We start from the raw sequence: 22,670 nt of genomic DNA, 5'->3' as shown, positions 1-22,670 counted from the left end.
AAGTTATGAGCATAAAATCATAAAAATCAAATATAAAGGCGTAATTTAGGATGTATAAATATAGTAGACATTGAAGCACGAGCTTAATATATGTTATTTTTTTAATCTCAATTTACGTGACACAAATATAATTTAGATAATTACTTATTAAAATAATTTTAATTTTAAATTATTGTGATTTGTAATACTATTTCTTCTATTTCAATTTAAGTGACACTAATATAATTTCAAAAGTTAACTTATGTGGTAGTAATATAATTTCGATATTCAATCAAATGTTTTATGTTGACATATCGTTTTGTGTCTATTTTATGAAATATTATTAATTTTCTAATGCGATCGTAATAATTAATTAGGAGTGATATAATAAAATCATGATTGAAGCAGCGAAGAACTCGTGTCTCAAATGACTATAGTAACCAATTAGAAGTGATATAATAAAATTACTTTAAAAAATACTTGTGCAAAAATCTTAAATAGGCATCATATAAGGCATCAAGTTAATTTAAAAAATCAAAAATTAATTTATTATTTTTTGTCAATTTTATATTTTTTATTAAATAGTATAATTTTTTAATACTTAAATAACTTATAGTAATTAATTTGGGTAATATAATCAAATTACGATTGAAGCAGTTGAAACAAACAACACAAGCAGGCATGTCGAAGACCTACCTGCTTATTGACACTTATTATATAGTAATCTCTGAGCGTTTAATTTTTTATATTTTGTTATCGGACATGTGTTTTATTATTGTGCAAAATATTTATACTTTATGTTGTTATATTTTCATGTTGCGGCAATTTTTTCAGAAATATATAGTAAATAATAAAAGCAACTTTTGTAGAAAATGATGATGCCATAAATATTTTTTTTTAAAGATGCTATTCTGTTGTATTATGGTCATGAGGTCATTTTTGTCTTTGCATTTATACTTTTTTTTTTTTTAAATATACAACAAAAATAAGTAAAAATATTAGTTGAGGATGGAAAGACTAGTACATTCTAGTAGTATTTTTTTCTTTTTCATTTTAGAAATTTCAGGAAAATTTGCAGCTGCTATCCCCTTCGGATATGCGCATTGGGTAAAACCCCTGTGCACAACCTGCAAGTAACATCAGGGGGTTTTAACCGTACTAAGCAAGTTCGGTGAGACAGGCTCGACTCAAAGGCCCCACCTGAGAATCGATTTCAGGTAGCTGTGGTGGGTTTTCAACCCTCGACCAGTGAGCCACACCACAAGGGTGCATTCTAGTAGTATTTTGTTTGAAAGAAACACACGAGTAACAACAACATTTCTCAAATAATTTTACAATTCAATTTTATGGAAGGTGAAATGTAACGTTGATCTTATTTCAATATTTGTTGAATAGAGAGATCATGTATGGTAGATTCTCCACTCAAAAATAAGATATTCAAATTAGCATTACAAGAAAAATGTGATAATAAATTATTTAATGTAAAACAAATAAAATAATAACTCTAGTTCTTCTCTTCTTTTTTTTTTTTTTTGGTAAAAGTTAAATGAGAAAATTTAGACTGTTGGAAGTTTTCATTAAAAAGGAGTCTGCAGATTTCTACTTTTTCTGATAATCAAATAAGGAAAAAATTTTAACTCTGAATTATGAAATTATTTGACAACTTGCATTCTTCTCAAGTTTGGTCATACAAGAAAAGTACCTCCATTTATTTAGTGTGCATTTAGACTTGAAAATTGTGAAATTTGAGAAAGAAAAAAATGAAAGTTGAAGTTGAATTTGAATGTGAATACAAATTAAAATTCTTTTAAAATTTTTGCGAGTGATTTAGAGTGAAAATTTGTGAAAATAACTTTTTGAGATTTTTCAAGATTCAACTTTAAATTAAATTCTAAAATTTTTGATAATTCTATGCCTAAATAATTTTTGAAATAATATTTCCAATAAAATAAAAATATTCAGGGTCAATTGAACTCTCTATAAAATGATAGATATAAGAGATGAGTAATTATGTAATCTTTTACTTGATTCCTTTGATTAATATAATGAATTTTTATTATAAATAATAGAAAAGAATCTCCACATAAAAATTACATTAATTAATAGTATAACATTTGGTTGCTCATTTGATTTTTCTTGAGGAAGAATACCTGCATCAGTTATGTTGTATGCCAATGTGGAGTAAAATTGGGAGTATTAATAAAATAAAATGACCAAATAAACCACCATAACAATAAAAAAAATAAAAAATACAAAAATTTTAAATTATACCATTTACACTAACATGTAATATAAATCAAACTTTCGCAAAAGAACACTTATATTAAATAATTTTTACTTCCTTGTTACAAGAAATAAGGAATAACTAATCTCAGAATTAATTTTAGAATGAGCTTGATTCATGTTTGTGTCATGATCCGAGACTACCCCTAGTCGGGACACGGTGTCCAAACCACAAGTGGCTAACCCTTGATATAGCATACCAAGCATAATATAAGAGATTTAAACAGAAGCTATTACGAGAGCATGAAATAAGTTCTAAACATTTATAAAGGTCATAATAAACAATGTACCAAGTCCGAAGGGCCAACATAACCCATACTCCAATGCCCGAAAGCCTCTAAAGTGAATAACATAATCTGTTGGAATAAAACCCCCCAAATAACTCTAAAATAATATCATAAAGTAAATGAAAAGGAGCAACTAAACTACGTCCTTGATGACGAGGATTCACCACTACTAGAGTCTCGGCTGATGAAAAATTAGCCACGTGCGTGCGAGTAAGCATCAGAATCTACGTCACATAAAAAATGTAGGCAAAAGAAATATGTAATTAGTACGTTTGAATGTACTGAGTATATGGACAGTAACTCTTTTGACATAAATACATAACATAAATGACTATAAATTTCATAAAGATTCATATCAATGAAAGTGAAACAATTTCTTTTTTTTTAGAAAGGGTAAGTTTGTCAGATAATTTTTTTTTTTTTTTACAATAATGATAAATAGGTCAAAAGAATTGTACAAAGAAATTAAAATTAGGAGGTAAATGTAATATTGTAAACTACAAGGAAGACTAGTGTTATGAAGCCAACTATATATTGGAATGTCTCTGAAATTATTCCAAAAACATATTACAGTGTTTTTATTTTAAGTGTAAAAAATCAAATCATCGAGATTTACCATGATATCTTGAAGATAATTGATTAAACAATGATGTTTAATTAAAGGACTCAAAAACAAGCTATTTTGAACATGAAACAGGTTAATGGTTTATCAAATTAAAGATGACCAACCAAAGGCAAATAATTAAATTATTATAAAGGTGAACACCTAGATAGCAAAATTTTAGGTTAGCTTTCACTTAAAAACAGAATCAAATCAAATTTTATGGATTTTTAAAAGTAAAAATGAAAAAAAAAAAAAAAAAAAAAAAAAAAGTGTTGGTATTTGACTTTGATTTGGTTCGACTTGTTAATTTTTTGTCAAACACCCTCAAACACAAGAATTGGGTAACTTTGTCTTTTGGCAGACACAAGTCCTCATGATTTGACACACATCAGAAATTTGAACACAAAACATCATGATTTTTCATAGGTCTGAACATATTTTGAGTCAAATCGAAAAGATCAAAAAAGTAAATTGAAATTTAATTTGAATTTCGATTTTTTAATTTTTTGGATTGATTTCGACTTCAAATTTTAGAAATTTGATTAAATGATTCAGTTTTCGGTTTGACAAGAAAAAAATTAGGTTAAATCGAAAAATCAAAATTATATAAATAATATATATTTTCTTATTATATATATTCAGTATAAATATATAATAAGGAACCCAAACTTATGTATAATGGAGTTATGTAGCATGTTAAACTTATAGTTATTTCATTTTATTCCATACATGTTGAGTTATTTATATTTTGGGAATGAAAATCAGGTTTAAAAAAGTCATTTTTCTGAAAAAAAAATCATCAATTTTAAATGGTCGGTCATGATAAAGAAAGGCTCACTGCTTTAATCTTCAAAATCGAAATAAAAATTCGAAATAATCGAACGAATTTGTAAAAATCGAACCAAATAAATTTATTTCGGTTTGGTTACGGTTATCATCTTCGTCAATTTGAAAATCGAAAAGCTAGGATTTCATGTTGCACAAGTCTAGGATTCATCGAAGAAACCATTTGAGGTGATCCAGGAGCGGTATAAGCGGCAATGGCGTTATCGCGCAAACTTCGCAGAGTCCTTAGAGGTATAGTCATGGTAGATTGAAAGCTTCAATTTTCGAACAACTTTTTCAACTGAGTGTCTGAAACTCAAAGAAGCTCATATATATATATATATATATATATATATATATATATATATATATATGATCTTAAATGATTGATTTTAATAATTGCATTCTAAATCTTGTAATCTTGACCATATCATTTAGGCAAAATTCACACGCAGCCTTCTTAAGTACGCACTATTTTTCACTTAGGCACCTCAAGTGAACATTGTTCCATTTTGACACCTCAAGCGGCCTTCAAGTGTGCCACTTTGGCACCTTTTGCTGAATCAGCAAAAATATATCATGTGCGTGTACTACACGCGCTGATGACGTGAAAAGTGACCAATAATATAATGACATTTGTCATTTTTCTCCAAATTAATTGTTAAATAACTATTTTTAATTAAAATAAATAAATTACCAATCAAATATTAACACTTGAAATTTTTTAACTCAAATAATTATAAAAAAAAATTATAAATTTAATCCCCACCCTTCCCATCTCCATCTGTCTTCTCCAGCCCCCTCTCCCCCCACCCCGTCCGCTTCCCCACCCCTAAATTAACTTTTTCAGCCCACCCACCCATGCCTGCCCGCTTCCCCACCCCTCAATTCTTTTCTCCAATGTCAATATATTGTTGATATCTTTGCATTTTCTTAGTGAAGCTTTTGTTGTTGATCATCATCTTGTTAAGAAAAAATAAAATAAGAAATTTTTCTTTGAAATTTTTCAGCTTTTGTTTGATATATATATATATATATATATATATATATTTACTTAGTGTTATTGCAATGGGTGTAATGTAATGAGAAAATTAAACTTGGTATATAAGAATGTTGTTGTTAAGTTGCTATGCTTTGGTTTAAACTCAATTAATGAAAATTGAGTGAAGGTAAGTTTGATAGTGATATTGAATTCAATTGTGCTACAAAAATTGTGGAGGTGAATAGTAAAATTAATGGTGGTTGTGCACAAAATTTGATTACACTATTTTTATTTTTTTACAACAATCATGGAGATGTGATTTAAGATGTGATTTTTAATTTTCAAAATTAGTATGTGATTTTTTTTTCTTTAATTCAAAATTTGGTGCTAGTTTGTTGGTTAATGGTGGTGATGTTGGAAGTTGGAGCTGATGGACGAAGAAGAAGAAGGTTTGAACTTGATGTTGGAAGATTAACAATGGTTATTAATGGTGGTGGAAGGTTGAGTTGATGGAAGAAGAAAGAAGGAAGAGAAAGAAGGTAAAAAAAATATAAAAATCATAAAATAGAGCTCCTCATGCGCCTTTAGCATAGTGCAACACACACCATGTGATGTGCCAGCAAAAGGTGTCAAAGTGGCACACTTGAAGGCCACTTGGGGTGCCAAAATGAAACAATGTCCACTTGAGGTGCCTAAGTGAAAAATGACGCGTACTTAAGAAGGTTGCGTATGGGTTAGGCCTATCATTTATAAGGTAAGTCATAAAATGGAAAAAATATGGTAATGAATTTTTTACTAAATACCAAACCTGACATTCTTGTCAAAAAATTTAAAAAGAAAAATAAGACACATATTGTGGCACCCTAGTTTAGGATAAGAGTACCATATCGACAAAAGTATAAGAGAGATGTTGGGTATGTAAGTAAGCAATTCTTACACCCTAGAGATGCAATTTAAAGCTTGCGGGTTTAGGCCTAGAGCAGATAATAGTACTAGCAGGTTGGACTTTTACAATTATATTGGTATCAGAGTCACTCTTATGTCAGCCTGTCGATGGTGGATCATAGTTTAACTTAGTTTCGGCAATCTCAAAAGGAAGGGCAAACCTCAGTGCTGGCCATAGTCCAAATCCCATATAGTAGGGCAAACCTCAAAGAGGACGTAGAGTTCATAAGAGGGGGTGTATGTGACATCTAACTTAGGATAAGAGTTCTACATCGACAAAACAGAAAAGAGATGTTGGATATATGCAAGCATGCCTTACACCCTAATAACACGTTTTAAAGTTGTGCAAGCTTTGATCTAGAGTGAAGAATAGTACTAGTCGATTGGACTGTTAAACATAACTTAAAAAGATTAATTAACTACAACGACAGAAAATTGTATGCATTGTCCAAGAATTTAGCTATTTCTAACAAACTTAGCAAAACTTCTTATGATGAATTTCTTTTAAGAGATGTGATTTACCAAGATTTCTTATAAAAATTGAATTAAACAATTGTGATGATTAACTAAAGGATTCAAACACAATTATTCTCAGTAGGCTTAAGTCACCAGCAACCTATTAAAGTTGTTTGAAAATTCACTAAGACACATCAACTAAGGCTACTGCCTATCGAACACTTTAACTATTCAAAATATGTACCTATTAAACACTTATTGCAAACATAGAACCATAAGTGTAATACACTATTGTGACCCATGAGGCTGATGTGGAGGACGTGTCACCTGCTGACGTGGACACACACAATCAGCAACGGGTTGAAGTTAAGAGAAGAAGTGAGCGCGTGAGGATTCCATCCAGAAGACTTGCTGACTTCATAGTGGGAGTGGGGACAAAAAGGTAAAAAAAAGGCATAGGGTTTGCAGCATAAGGAAAATAAATAGTTATCAGTAATTGTATTAGGGTAGGGAATTGCTAAGCTTGTGCCTACTTCTCGTCTCTTTCAGTATCTCTATTCCCATCTCCCTATTTCTTCTATCTTCTGTAGTTTTACTTATTATTCTATTACAAATCTCCATCTTATGATTTCTTGATTCAGTTTAATACAATCAGTTGACTCCTAATTGCGGTTGGAAATTCTAGTTTGTTTCACTGGTGCTTTCATCCAGAGGTCTTTAATGGAGGACCCTACCATACTCAAGGCTCTTGTAGAAAAATTGGTGAAGGAAGTAAATACTTCAATCTCCAAGGAACTAGAAGAAATTCGTAGTATGCTTCTGGAGGTTATTGGTAACAAGACAACGCACCAGATTCATCCACCGGTGGCACCTAACCTCCGTCATAAGCCTGCATCGGTGGAGTTCAGCAGGTTTTGTGGTGCGAATCCAGAGGCTTGGATATTCCAAGCAGACCGCTACTTCAATTTTTATGGCATCGAGGATGGATAAAAGTTGACTATGACATCCTTTTACCTAGATGGTGAAGCTCTAGAATGGTATCGGTGGTTATTTAGAAACAAGCAACTAGTGGGTTGGATGCACTTTACGGAGAAGGTTCAGATTTGATTCAAGGAGAAGGGACTCGAGTTAGCAGTGGGAAGGTTAGCGAAACTCCGACAGGTGAGCACGGTTTCAAAGCTACAAGGGAGGTTTGAAGCTATTGCTAATGAAACAGATGATATCTCCGATAAGCTCTTGGTAAGCCTCTTTATTTCTGCGCTTAGGGGGGATATTAAGAACTCAGTCCTAAGTCATGAGCTCGACACATATGATCAGGCACTTAAATATGCTCATATACATGCGCGTCGAATCCAAGCTGAAAAAGGCCTAACCCGACCAGTGCTTGCTAACAAAGGTACACCTCTGTTACCTAGTCTTAATTCATGGTCTTCTAATCAACCTCCATCGTCTACATTAGCCGGCAACAATACCTCTATCCAGGCTATTTCACAACCACCCTTAAAGCGTCTCTCACATGCTAAAATCCAGAGTCGTCGCGATCGTGGTCTCTGTTATTATTGTGAGAAAAAATATACAGCTGGGCACCAATGCAAATTCCTGCCCAAATTACTGCTACTCATAAATGATTGCGATATCGATCCCATTTCGGAGCTAATTGTTCCTGATGACATAGAAACAGAGGAATTGCAATGTTTAGAGGTCCAGGAACATTCATCTATTTCCTATCATGATTTGGCCGGTGGAAATCCCTCTTTCACACTTTGATTTCTTAGCCATGTGAATGGGTCTTCAGTTCAAGTCCTAGTGGATGGGGGTAGTGATTGTAACTTTATCCAGGATAGAGCAGCAAATTTCCTTCAGCTATCAATCAAGACCATCCCTAGCTTTTTGGTGGTGGTTAGAAGTGGTCAGCGTCTACGATGTCATGGCGCGGATATTGTTTTAGGTGTCTCTTGGCTCTCCACTTTGGGAAAAGTGGTTACTTACTATGGCCAACGCCTATTTGAGTTCACTGACCAGGGGTCTACTGTTTGTTGGAAGGGGTTGGAACCCTCTAGTGCTCAACCAATACAGTTGCATAGCCTCCGACGATACTTGGCCACGGATGCAGTTTCATCTTATTACTGTTTGTAGGTAGTGGACCCCGCGCCTGGTACTGATGAGCAGCTTGATCCTACCCTTCTTGCACTACTGGAATCATTCAATGAAGTATTCCAAAAACCACAACGACTACGATCATCTAGACCACAAGACCACGTAATACATTTGGTGGCTGGGGAAGAGCCAGTTAATGTTAAACCGTATAGGTACCTTTATTTTCAAAAGTAAGACATAAAGCAGTTAGTTGCAGAAATGCTCCAATAAGGAGTAATTCGAGCCAGTACAAGTCTTTTTTCTTCACCCGTGTTGTTGGTTCGCAAAAAAGATGGTACATGGAGGTTTTGCATGGATTACAGAGCCTTAAATACAGTCACCATTCGGGATAGGTTCTCAATTCCCACTATTGATGAGCTATTTGATGAACTATTTAGTGTCATATACTTTTCTAAACTTGATTTGTTGTCGGGTTATCATCAAATACGAGTTAGATCAGATGATGTGGCAAAGACAGCCTTTCAGACTCATAATGGACATTACGAGTTTTTAGTGATGCCATTTGGGTTATCTAATGCCCCATCGACATTTCAGGCTACCATGAATGAGGTGTTTAGAACATGTCTCCGTTGTTTTGTCCTTGTATTCTTTGACGACATTCTTGTGTATAGCTCTTCGTGAGAGGAGTATTTGAAGCATTTGCAAATAGTGTTGGATTTGCTATGGCAACATAAGTTAGTTGTCAGGCGAAGCAAATGTCAATTCGAACAAACTTCAGTTGATTACTTGGGGCATGTAATCTCATATCAAGGTCTTAGTGTGGATCCTTCCAAGATTTCTGCAATACAACAGTGGCTAGAACCTAAGAATGTGAAACAGGTACGAAGTTTTCTTGGACTGGCAGGGTATTATCGAAGACTCATACATCATTATACAGCCATTGCTGGACCTCTCACGGACCTTCTTTGCAAAGATTCTTATCACTGGACGGTTACAACTCGTACAACTTTTGAAACTCTAAAAAGTAAACTCAGTTCCACCTGATTTTACTCAAGCGTTTGAGCTTGAAACTGATGTATCCGGACAAGGTATAGGGGCAGCGCTTGCACAAAAAAGGCACCCTGTGGCGTATTATAGCAAGAAATTGAGTAATAGAATGCAAGAAGAATCCACCTATCATAGGGAGATGTTTGTTATAACCCAAGCGGTTAGCAAGTGGAGACAGTACTTGCTTGGGCAAAGATTTACCATTTACACCGATCAGCAATCCCTCAACAACTTGACGAATCAAATAATTCAAACTCCAGAGCAGCAAAAATGGCTAAGTAAGTTAGTTGGTTTGATTTTCAGATTATCTATCGGCCTGGAAAATTAAACCAAGTTGCTGATGCACTTTCACGAACTGGTGAATCTGTGTTCTTCAGTATCTCTGTCAGAGGATATGATCTTGAAGATGAGTTCAAGGCCTTAAACCAAACTCATCCCGAATTAGTAGCTCTTCTGCAGTTCGTACAAGACACCTATCCTACGGATTCAAAATTTACTTTCGGAATGGTCTGCTATTTTTTTTAGGCCGCTTGGTTATTCCAACAGACTCGACCGTGTGCCAGAAATTACTTCATGAATTCCATAGCACTAAAGTGGGGGGCATGCCGGGGTCGCTCTACTTATCATAGAATATCTTCCAATTTCTATTGGAAAGGTATGAAAAAGGACGTGCATAGTTTTGTATCTGCTTGCCATGTTTGGCAACAAATGAAAGATTCGCATTATCTGCCCGCAGGCTTATTGCAGCCTATACCAGTCCCTTCCATGGTATTTGAAGACATCACAATGGATTTCATTACATGTTTGCCTAGTTCAAAAGGAAAATCCACTATCATGACTGTCGTGGATAGATTATCCAAATATAGGCACTTCATTGCCCTTACATCTGCTTTTTCTGCTCAGTCAGTTGCAGAAGTCTTCGTGGTTGGCATCGTTCGACTTCATGGTACCCTAAGATCTATTGTCACAGATCGTGACCCCCGATTCTTACATAATTTTTGGCAGGAGCTGAATCGCTTACAAGGCACTACTTTGGCAATGAGTACCGCGTACCACCCTCAGACGGATGGACAATTTGAGGCTTTGAACAAATGCTTAGAGCAATACCTTTGTTGTTTTGTGTCTGATGATCCAAAAAAATGGGTAGCAATGCTACATTGCGCAGAATATTGGTACAATACATCGTATTAGTTTTCAGCAGGAATAACACCCTTCAAGGCATTGTATGGAAGGGATCCGCCTATGGTTGCATGTTACATTTTGGGAAGCAGTCCTAGTGATCTGGTCAAGACCTATTTGGTAGACCGCGATGCTACTTTAGACCTCCTCAAGACTAACTTGGTCCGAGCACAGAGACGCATGAAAGCTTTAGCTGACAAGCACCGTCTGGAGGTGACTTACGAGATAGGGGATTGGGTTTATGTAAAACTCAAACCTTATCGTTAGAACACGGTGCGTCTTTAACAACATCCAAAACTGGGCAGACGCTACTTTGGACCCTTCAAAATCATTAAACGCATTAGTGAGGTTGCCTACAAGCGAGAGTTACCCGACGAAGCTCGCATACATCCAGTATTCCATGTTTTTTTGCTCAAGTGATGTACGGGTGAACCAGATCAACAAAATGCACCACTTCAGCTCACTGGTTTGGCTGATCCTGGTCTGGTGGACTCATCTCTGAACCTTGAGGACAAGGTTCTTTCACAGGACAGAGGTATTATTGTGACCCATGAGGCTGACATGGAGGACACCTCACCTGCTGACGTGGACACACACAATCAACAACTTGTTGAAGTTAAGAGAAGAAGTGAGCGCGTGGGGATTCCATCCAAAAGACTTGCTGACTTCATAGTGGGAGTGGGGACACAAATGTAAAAGAGAGGCATAGTGTTTGCAGCATAAGGAAAATAAATAGTTATCAGTAATTGTATTAGGGTAGGGAATTGCTAAGCTAGTGCTTACTTATCGTCTCTCTCAGTATCTCCATTCCCATCTCCCTATTTCTTCTATCCTGTATAGTTTTCCTTATTGTTCCATTAAAAATCTCCATCTTGTGATTTCTTGATTGAGTTTAATACAATCAGTTGACTCCTAATTGCGGTTGGAAATTCTAGTTTGATTCATACACATATTCAGGGCGCGTGCAGCCAAGGAAATTTTTTGACAAACCTATCAAAAAATGAAACGTCTAATAAAAAAAAGGCCAAAAATTGAATATAAAAAATAAAAGAATCATTGGCACTATCTTCCTCAACTCCATTGATTCCTAACAGTTGTGCAAATTTCTCACCGGCCTAATACCCTCGCCATCATCTTGCGACACCTTTTTTCTCATATTGTACTTCTTATTTCTCCAATACCAATGTCGTTGTCATTGTCGACATTACCCTCACCGAAAAAGCACCAAATAATAAATGGCGAAACAGAAAAATCGAAAGAGTTCACTGACAAAAAATTTTCTTACGTTTATTAAAGAGAAATTCATGAAAAAGAAATCAAATTAGATCAAAAGAATTTTGGCGAAACTCCATTTTTCATGACTGAATCAATATGAATATGAAATCATTTGCTTCGAAATTATTAAAAAATTTAGCTAAAAAATCCAAAATACAAAGAAGAAAAAAATATCAAATAAAATCTTTGTTTATTGCTCCTATAGGTTGGATTGATCATTGATGCATGAGGAAGAAAATGAGGTTAAGGAAAATGGCAGCTATAGTTCTGTTGGGGTATTCGAGTATAGGGTGTAACAATCTAGCCCACTATGATATTTTTCACCCTGGACCTGGACCGCATGATTTTAGTCCACTTCTTTATCCTAAGTTTTAACTTATATATCCAATATCTTTATGTGTTTTATTGATGACCTAGTCCACTCCTTTATCCTAAGTTAAGGGTTAACTTATATATCCAATATTTCTTATGTATTTTATCGATGACCTAGTCCACTCCTTTATCCTAAGTTAAGGAGGGTGTTACACAGACCCTCTGGTACCATTTATTGACGTGAGACTCCTTATCCCAAGGAGGGTGCTACACACACCCTCTATTACATTTGTAATGGCCTAGTCCACTCCTTTATCTGGTGCATACACTCGCATGATTTTAAAATGTGTCACTAAAGTGCAAGACTAGTTTACTTATATATCCAATATCTCTCCTGTGTTTTGCCAATGTGGAACTCTTTATTCTAAGTTAGGGTGTTACAGGAGGTTAGGTTAGATGCAGTGGCAGATCTACATACAATTCAAGGGGTTCATCCGACCCCCCTTCGTCGGAAAATTATACTATTTTTACATGGTCAAAAATATTTTTATGTATATATAATAGATGTTGAACCCCCCTTCGACTAGTCCTATATTTACTTCTGAACCTCTCAGTGAAAATTTTGGCTCTGCCACTGATTTGGTGGATGGATTTTTTTTTTTAATTTAGAAAATAGAATATAAATACATATTAGAAATATTTTTGTAAATTAGGTAATGAATTTAAAATAAATTTCCTTTTTTTTTTCTTATAATTATTTTTTAATTATTTTTTGGATTCAGTGTCATATGTCACCATTTAATTCATTATTTTTTCACATCATCGGGAGTGTGTTGCACACATTTGATGCTTTTAGTTGATTGATAAAAGAAGGCCAAACCCATCAATAACTCCTCAAATTTGTTCCTAAAATTCACTTAGGCCCTTAAACTAAGGCTTGCACCTACTAAACCTCTAAACTCCCCCAATTTGGTTCCAATTGAGCATTTTTTGCCCACATAGCACTGCGCGTGCAGTGCACTTCGAGAAGCGCGTGAGGTACTTTTTTTTAAATTAAATCACGAATAAAAATGTGCCAAGTGGCACTGAGGGCCTCAAAAAATATTAATTAAAAAATTTATATTTAAATTATTTTATTAATATAATTTTTAAATAATATAATTTCTTAATTCTTTTTTGATAAAAAACACCCCACCCCCTATGTCATCTTCTTCACAGCACCCCACCCCCCCCCCCCCCCCCCCCCCCCCCCCCCCCCCCTCTTTCTTTCCCCCCCCCCCCCCCCCCCCCCTCTTCCCCACCCCCCCCCCCCCCCCACTCCACCCCACATTTTCACATGAACAAATTCATTTTAATCCACCATAATTATTCCCATTTCTTGAAAATTTTCAACAAGATTCACTTTTTTTCCTCCATTAGTATCACCATTTCTTGAAAAATTACAACAAATTTCAATAAAGATCACTTTTTTTCTTCAAGAAAGCTTTTATCACCATTTCTTTTTTTTTCTCCACAAGAAAGATCACTTCTTTTTTTTTCATTAATATCACCATTTTATAAAACATTTCAATAAAAATGACTTTTTTATAGACCCCTTTTGAATTCTTGAAGTAGATTTAAACAAAAAATTTATGTGTGTATTTTTGAGGATCATGGAGAAGCAAGATTCACTTTAATGGAGAAGAAGAGGAGGGGGGAGAGATTAACGCTGGGGAGGGGAAGGTGGGGGCTGGGGAGCGGGGCTGGGCTGGGGAAGGTGGGGGTTTCTAAATGATTTTATAATTTCTTTTCAATAATTAGTTTTTAATTTTTATTTTATAAATAATTTCATAATTACTTTTAATAATTTTGATCCTCAATGTCATTTTTTATTTTCATTTTAAAAAAAATTCTATAATATATTTTTAATAATAAGTTATTTATTTTTATTTTTAAATAATTTTATAATCTATTTTTTAATAATCACTTTTTTATTTTTATCTTTTAAATAATTTCATAATTATTTTTTAATAATTGGAATCCTCAATGCAATTTTTTATTTTTATTTTTTTAAAATTTTGTGATTTCTTTTAAATATTCAGTTTTTTATTTTTATTTATCAGTTTTTTTATTTTTATTTTTTAAATAATTTTATTATTATTTTTTAATAATTGAAATCCTCAATGAAATTTTTTATTTTTATTTTTTTAAAAATTTTATGATTTCTTTTAAATATTCAGTTTTTTATTTTTATTAATCAGTTTTTTTATTTTTATTTTTTAAATAATTTTATAATTATTTTTTAACAATTGGAATCCTCAATGCAATTTTTTATTTTTATTTTTATTTTTAAATAATTTTATAATTATTTTTTAATAATTTAGATCCTCAATGCTATTTAAAAAAATTATAAATTTTTTTAATAATATTTTTTTATATTTTTAAAATAATTTTATAATTATTTATTAATAATTTGGATCTTCAATGAAATTTTTTATTTTTTAAAAATTTTATAATTTTTTTAAATAATCAGTTTTTTCATTTTTATATTTTTTATTTTTTTATAATTTTTTTAATAATTTTTTTTTTTATAATTTATTTTTAATAATCAATTTTTTATTTTTATCTTTTAAATAATTATCGAACCCACAATGACATGTGGCAGCTTCCAACTAGTCTTTTTGCCACATCAGCAAGTGTGTGCAACACACACTTTGAACTTTTAGCTGATTGGACAAAAAATGCCCAATTGGAACCAAATCGGGGGTTTAGGAGTTTAATAGGTACAAGCCTTAGTTTAGGGGCCTAAGTGAATTTTAGGGACAAGTTTGAGGGGCTATCGATGGATTTGACCGTAAAAGAATGTGCAAATGGTTCAAATTCAAAGTGGTTGAAGTGTTCAATAGATATAAGGGTGAATTAGGGTATTCAAATAAATTATCAGGACAAGTTTAAAGAGCCGTCAATGACTTACACCTTCTCAGTATAAAGTGTATTCTTGAAATTATCAAAATAAAGACAACAAATAAAAAAGGAAGTTGTTATTTTAGCTGCCACCAACCATGTCGAAGAACTAAATCGCAAAATTGAAAAACTTCTAACTCAGGGACTAAAAGATCCAGGACCCAGCCTTAAAGATCCACTAATTTTGAGCAGTTTTGAAGGTTACAATCCAATAACCAAAGGACTACTAACTACAACCAAACCTATTGTGGCAACTTTCAAGATTATTCCTTTTCTAGACGGTAGAAGACACTCAAACTCTCAAAACACATATTTCAAAATTTCTAATAAAGTAAATAGGTTACAATTCAAGAACAAAATACTCAAACATAATCAACTTTAGAACTAAATCAAAATCTTCCTTATGAATATGTTCTTTCCTTTGATCAATTGAATCACTCAAACCCCACTCTCACATTGACTTTTTTTGTCAAGAACAAATCTCAATCTCAGTGAATAAAGTCTTGATAATACTCCCTCCGTCCAACAATACTTGTCTACTATACTAAAAATAGATGTTCAAGTTCGACAATAATCTACAGTTTGAAAAATCAATGTACTATAATTTATTCCAAAATAGACATGCAACTTGCAAAGAACTTAGTTCTTCTGTATCATATGCTTTTTTTTTTTGATTCTCATCCGCTGTTCAGTGCCCGCATTGGAGTCCCAACTAATCCGGATTGCGCATTGCAGGCCATTAAGGTGTCAGCGCTCCCAACAAAGTTTTCTCCATACCCAGGGTCGAACCCTCCACCTCTGATTAAAAGTGGAGCAGCCCCATCCACTGCACCACAATCCATATTGGTGCTTAGTTCTTCTTTAATTGTTTGTCAATCACATCTTTGTTTTATTCTGTTGTAATGGTGTTCCAATAAAGTGATTTTACCGTTTGCTGTTTGTTTTCATGACATTGCATTGACGGATTTAGCATTTTCACTTAGGGGTTCGAAAAATAAAAATATAATACCTAAGATCCCTTATTTACATTGTCTATGAGAAGTCAATATTACAAGGTCTTGGAATATTTTGGGTATAAGAATTGCTAGAATTAGGCATATGATTATCTACTTGTTATTGTTGTTTCGGGTACACAATCTGTATGTTTGCTCAAATAGTTCAACACAAGTTCAAGATTAATTCAAGAACACCAATGAAGTTTTCAACACCTTCAACACAAGTTCAACATAAACTATCAAAGAAGTGTGTTATTTTAAGGAAACAAGATGAAGTAGAAAAAGAGCCAAGTCCTCCGATTTCACGGAGTGTCCTTAAGGAATTAATTCCCCTCAAGTACCCGAGCTTGTGAATTTTTTTTTCTCAGGATAAAATGGCTCATAATCAAAATGTAGCGGTACCTCAAACTTTCTGATTCTTCAAACTCACTCAACGGTAGATGATCACACAGAGTTTTTAGAAGTAGAAGAGTGTTTTTCAATGCATAAAAATTTCATACTACTTGTGGAAAAAGTGCAGGTATTTATAGCCATGAAGTGCCCCTTCGGAAAGGAAGTTTTCAAATAAATTATGTCTAAAAAATTAATTTCACCGATCATTTGCCAAAAGCCGAAGCCAAAGCCGAGCAAACGACGATGGCACAAGGCACCTCTTAGTTATTGCCTCACTATCTATTTGAAGAAGTGTTACTCAATAAAAATACATTGTCATTCAAGAATTTAAAGAAGAAGATCGTCCCAAAATGAAAGGAACTATAATGTTTGAAGGTGTAAAAAGTGAGATAAACTAAAAATCACGTCCTCTGAATACGTGCTATTAAAATTTTTAGGAACAAAGTTGAGTGACTTTCTAAGAGAACTGCCCTTAGTTGAGTGATCATCTGAGATATTATCTCGAATTAGTGAAGAATAAAATGATTGAGTTTGTCAGGACCTGAGAAATTGCAGTCCTGTTGCAAAGGTGATTCTAGCAATTGTACTATATGTATATCTTTCTAACACAAGTGATGTCGAGGCAACTTACATCCTCTGAGTACCTGCTATCTCCTATCAGTTGAGCGTTTCTTTTGGAGGTCTTGGACAACCTCATATATAACTTTCAGAACAGAAGTCGGCATGCAGCCCTACTCTAGCAGACAATCCTTTGTGATGTTTCTTTCGCCAACCTTGTGCTTCCTTCTTCAAAAGCAAACACAACTTGTTGAAGGAAATTGACATCAATGTTGCAGGTTGACTGATTACTTGTGCGCTCGAGGGACTAACAATTGTCCCTTGAAAGTCAGCAGTATGAAGAGGAAGACATTCACCGGTACCTCCTTGAATAATAATACCTTTTATTAGTGCTGACCGCGGCTGCATAGCTGGTGAAGTATTGGTTTGTCCTGACTGAGTTTTTGCGACAACACTTATCCGACATTCTTTAGCTTTGGTTGATGCTTCAGACTGATGATATGATAGTTTTAATGTCGCGACATGATCTTGAAGACCAACTGGAGGGGTGTTACCTAATCAATCAAACCAACATGACGAAACAGAAAGATGGAATTGTCATTTTCCATTAGCAAATAAACAAAATGAAAAAGAACGATGGACACTTAATTCGTAATCCTTTGCTCCACACCATTTCATAAGCCATGCGAAAAGCCAGTATAATCAGTTTTCCAGAGGATTTCAACAAAATGCTGACCTTGCCAAATGAATTAGTACATCTTTTACTAATAAAAGTTTCATTAGAATAACTTATATATGTACATTACAACAAAGTTTCAAGAATAACTAAGAGTTGAGTTCATCCTTAATGAAATGGTGGTTAAGTATTAATGAACTAGAGGGAAGATCTTATCCTGAACACCAGCATGGACAAACAGAAGGATAGATAATTTAGACACGGGTAAAACTATTGAAACGCCTCCATCAACGGCATGTTTTTATACTGTTGAATTCTGAGTGCCCGATCATTAATCAAGCTACTCATATCTTCAGTCAACAACGTATCCAAGTTGAGCAGATTTTCCTTTCTTTCAATTTCAGACTTGAGTTTCTCCAATTCTGCTTTCATTGATTCAAGACCCTCCTTCTCATTTTCAATCTGTTTTGCGAGCGTATTCTTCTCATCATTGAGCTCTTTTGTCTCAATAATACAATTTACCGCATCTTTAATCTCATCAAGTCGAGTCCTTAACCAGTTGACGTTCACATTCATTTTCTCAGCATCCCGGACTACAGAACAATAGGAGTTCAAGAGATTACAATCGAATTCAGTGAAGTGTTTCTGTTGGAGTTCTTGAACAACCTTGCATATAGCTTCTAGAACAGAAGTAAGCATGTAACCTGACTCCAACGGACAGTCCTTTGTAATGTCTCCGTGCTTTTGGACAATGGCTAGAAATGTTGGTTCAAGACTTGGGTTCATGCTAATTGATTCTTTCGCCGACCTTGTGCCTTCTTCTTGGTTTGCATTTACTTCCTCAAATGCTAACGCTACTCGTTGAAGGAAACTGACATCAATACTACGAGTTGGCTGATCCCTAAGACCGGCAATTCTCTTTGTTTTGTGATCACACCAAGTACCATTAGTCGAGCACGGTTCTTCTTTTATCGAGGGATTAACACTTGTCCCTTGAATGCCAGTAGCATGAGTAGGGCCTTCACCAACATCTTCACTTTTCAACTTCACTCCTGAAGTTAATCCTGATTGTGGTTGCATAACTGGTGATGTATTGGCTTGGCCTAACTGACATTTCGCCACATGACTTCTCCGACATCCATTAGCTTCGTTTAGTGCTTCAGACTGATGAAATGATGATATTAACGATGACCCATGATCTTGAGTACCAGCTGCAGGGGTTAAGATATGTAAACGACCAAATTAAGAGCAACCTAATCACCAAATAAACACGTTGAAACAGAACAGTGGAGTTGTAAGAGGAGGCGTTCGCGCTATATGTTACTTGACAAGGAGTCGATACAAATTACCCGCGATGAACTAAGGGAGCACATTGTTGTTCTTACAAGCTCAGTACTTTTCAAGTTTTTGGCTTTGTTTCTTACTAGCTAGGTAACAAGCAATGACACTCACACACTCAAAATTTGGAGCTAAATAGACAATTTTGAACTATAGCATAGTATCCTTAAGCATTTGTTCTCAATGTAAAAGTATTTGTGTTAAAAAATTCATTAATATGTACACAAAAAAGATATCAAGAACCCAATAAACAAAAAAAAAAAAAAATGTAAACAAGAACTCATAAGCAAAACTAGACAGGAAAGTCTTAGTACTCGCTCTGAACAATTTATGTAACACTTTTCGCTTCCAAGAATCAAACAATTTAAGCTTGATCATGATCATGAACTTAGGCTTGAAATTTTCAAGTTTTTTGAAACAAAGGACAATTCAAAATATTTCAAAAATATATATTAAACAATTATATCTCGAAATTCGAAAGTTGTCACATAAATTAGGAAGGAGGGAGTGGATCAATTGATTGGCTAACTAAACTTTAATCTTATCATGAGAGTTCGATTTCTAACCTTGTAATATCCTTCCCCTACCCCCATTTTTTTTTTTTTTTTTTAAAAATATTAGAAATGAACAAAATAGACAATGGAGTCAAACTTTGACTACTACATTATTACTTTGATAGAAAAAAATACTGTACAACCTTTTAGTTACATGGGAAAATTATTGCTTACCAAGTTTTGAAAATGGTCTTTTTCTTGATCCACAACTTGTAGTGTGATGATCAGCAGAGACAGTATACATGTTCTCCACAATTTCACCTTCTTCATGTGTACACGTGGCATTTGCCGGACAACATGATGGTGGTGGTGCTGTGGTGGCGCGTGGGGAAGTGTGAAGAGTTTTCAGAATGATCTTCATGGAGGAACCATTAATGTGTGGAGAGTCTGAACTAGCTTTAGTACTACAACTCTCTTCATATTTACTTGTAATGTATGCTAAAAATAGACACTTTGTTCATATGTACTTGTGATGTATACTGAAAATACACGTTCAATAATTCTCTTGTTTCAAAATAATAATTGACTCACTTTTTTAAAAAATATTTATTTTAATTTAATTATTTTTTAATGAAGTTAAGAGAATTTCATTATATTTTTTCAATACTGTCTTTATTGTTAAATGACTAAGTAAAATATATATATTCAAATTTATATTCTTAAACCAAAATTAATGAGTCTAATTTGGTAAAATAAACCTCAATTAAATTTTTTTTGGAAGAGGTGTGTCGAGTCAACAGTCCAACTATTTTATAACGGAAGGAGTACTTGTCTATTTTGAAAAATAAGTGAGTAGTTTATCATTTTGTGTGTATTTTATTTTTGCTATTAAAAACTCCCTCGGTTCGTTTTTGTTTGTCATGTTTTATTTCATGAGAGTAAATTTTGACTAATCTTTGAAGCTAAATTGAATTAGATTAAATCCAATATTTTAAATTTTAAATTTTAAATTTAGATGTTCGAAAACTCTGTAAAAAATATACGAGTTGTAATTTTTCGTATGTTAATATGATGGAAAAAATATATCTTAAATGTTGGTCAAAGTTCGTGTAATTTGACTCTCAAAAAATAAAACATGATAGTTAAAAGAAAATTACGAATGGAGTACTATCCGTTATCTGATGTATTTTTGGAAAATATTAAATTTATTATATTCAATTGATGATATAATAAAACTGTTCCTATTATCAAACTACTCATAGACATATAAAGATGTACGGAAATAATAACAGGGGCAGTGGCCACATTAATGAGAACCGAAAGGAATCCTCCATTTCATTTTACTTGTCACAAATTTATTAGAAGGTTTTGTTAGAAGTCCAACTTTTTAAGTTACTCCCTCTCTCTTTTGTCCAATAATATTTGTATAAATTGAAAAAATTAATGAATAATTTATTCTTTTCTAATCACTTTATTTTTCTTATTAAATATTAGTCATCATTAAATGTATTTTCTAAGATATTAAATTTTTTATATTTAAAGAGTGATAAAGTAAAATTACCACAATGATTTATTGTTTTTTAACCTGTATGTCAAGTCAATAATGAACAACTATTTTTGAATTTATTAATGATGTTTTGAAATTTTAAATTTAGCTACTATTATTAATGAAATTATTTATTATTGATGATTGTATTGAGAAAACAAAAAAAGCAATTCTTAATTTGTTACAAACAGAATAAGTAAAAAAGAAAGTTTTTGGCTAAAAATATCCTTCAATTGTGGCTCAAATCAAAGGTACATCCTTATGTTATTATAGTACTGAAAAAATCATTCCTTATGTAATCCAAGAGTTCATCCTTCCATTAATCTCTGTTTCAGAAAGTGACAATGTTTATTTTCAGGTTTCTTTATTGGTTTATGATAATTACAACACCAAATGTGAAAAAAGTTTGGTATTCCTATATGAAAGTTCAAATAAAAATTATGCCAAGAAAGTCAGAAGTGAAAAATCATTAAAAAGTAGCAAAATAATCAGAAGATGTTCAACCCAAAGATGATTGATAGTTTCAATATATGAAAATTCACTAAAAAATATCCAATTAAAAGTTAGGGTGTGTTCGACAGGAAGAAAAATGTTTTTAAAATAGAAAATAAGTGAATTTTTTTTTCTTTTTTTTTCTTTTTGTGTTCAAGTAGATAAGTAAAAATTATGTCTTGAAATATTTGTATATAATTTAGACAAATACTATAAAAGATGGAGGTGATCATGAGGTAGCTAGGGGTGTGGGATGATGGGGATGAGGGCTATGGGGTGGGGCAGGGGCAAGGATAGCATATACGCAGGAGTTTCATCTGAACCTTATTTGACGAAAACTCACACAATTTATACAAAGTTATAATTATTTTGTGTGTATATATATACTATTAAATATTGAACCCTCTTTGGTTAGTTCGTGTGCGCACTTTTGAACCATCTTAATGAAAATTTTGGCTCCGGCACTACGTTGGGGGTTGGGGTGGAGATGGGGGTTAGGCTTCAAAATCATCTATTTTTCCCTCCAAAAGCAAAATCACTTTGATTTTAATTTCTTATTTATTTATTTATTATTCTTTCATAGATCACAACTTTACTTTACTCTTTTAGTAGCCGTTTAGGCGTGAAAATTGTTTTTTTTTCAAAAAATTATTTCACCTTCTGGACCCTTGTACTATGTCGGTTTTGTAAGTTGTACTTCTACATACATGTTTGTCATCTGAACCCCTGAACCCACTAAAAAACAACATTTTAAATCCTTTTTTGGTGAGTGTAACACACTCTTCCCACGTTAGCTGCCACGTCTGTCTCATCTGCCACGTCATCTTAAAAAAAAGTATTTCATTAAATTTCAAGTCATTTTTAAAATGCTAAATAACAAATTAAATATTAAAATTAATTTAATTAAATAAGAAAAATTTATAATTGTAGAAAAATTTGAATAATCATGTTTTATTTTTGCTCA

At 33.3% G+C, this 22,670-nt stretch overlaps 1 protein-coding gene across 1 annotated transcript; it reads right to left on the bottom strand.

Annotated features, from left to right (window-relative positions):
- Positions 1-17,919: 17,919 nt before the first annotated feature.
- Positions 17,920-20,214, bottom strand: LOC107864948. The gene is made up of 2 exons (XM_016711341.2): positions 19,903-20,214; positions 17,920-19,047 (listed from the first exon to the last, which is right to left on the bottom strand). The coding sequence occupies exons 1-2, from the start codon at positions 20,087-20,089 to the stop codon at positions 18,107-18,109; spliced, it is 1,128 nt and encodes a 375-aa protein (XP_016566827.1). The 5' UTR covers positions 20,090-20,214; the 3' UTR covers positions 17,920-18,106.
- Between the last annotated feature and the right edge of the window lie 2,456 nt (positions 20,215-22,670).

This window comes from Capsicum annuum, chromosome 1, assembly GCF_002878395.1.
Source record: "Capsicum annuum cultivar UCD-10X-F1 chromosome 1, UCD10Xv1.1, whole genome shotgun sequence".
NCBI lineage: Eukaryota > Viridiplantae > Streptophyta > Magnoliopsida > Solanales > Solanaceae > Capsicum > Capsicum annuum.
The sequence above is the reverse complement of the archived record's forward strand: the minus strand, read 5'-3'. Positions and strand labels throughout refer to the sequence as shown.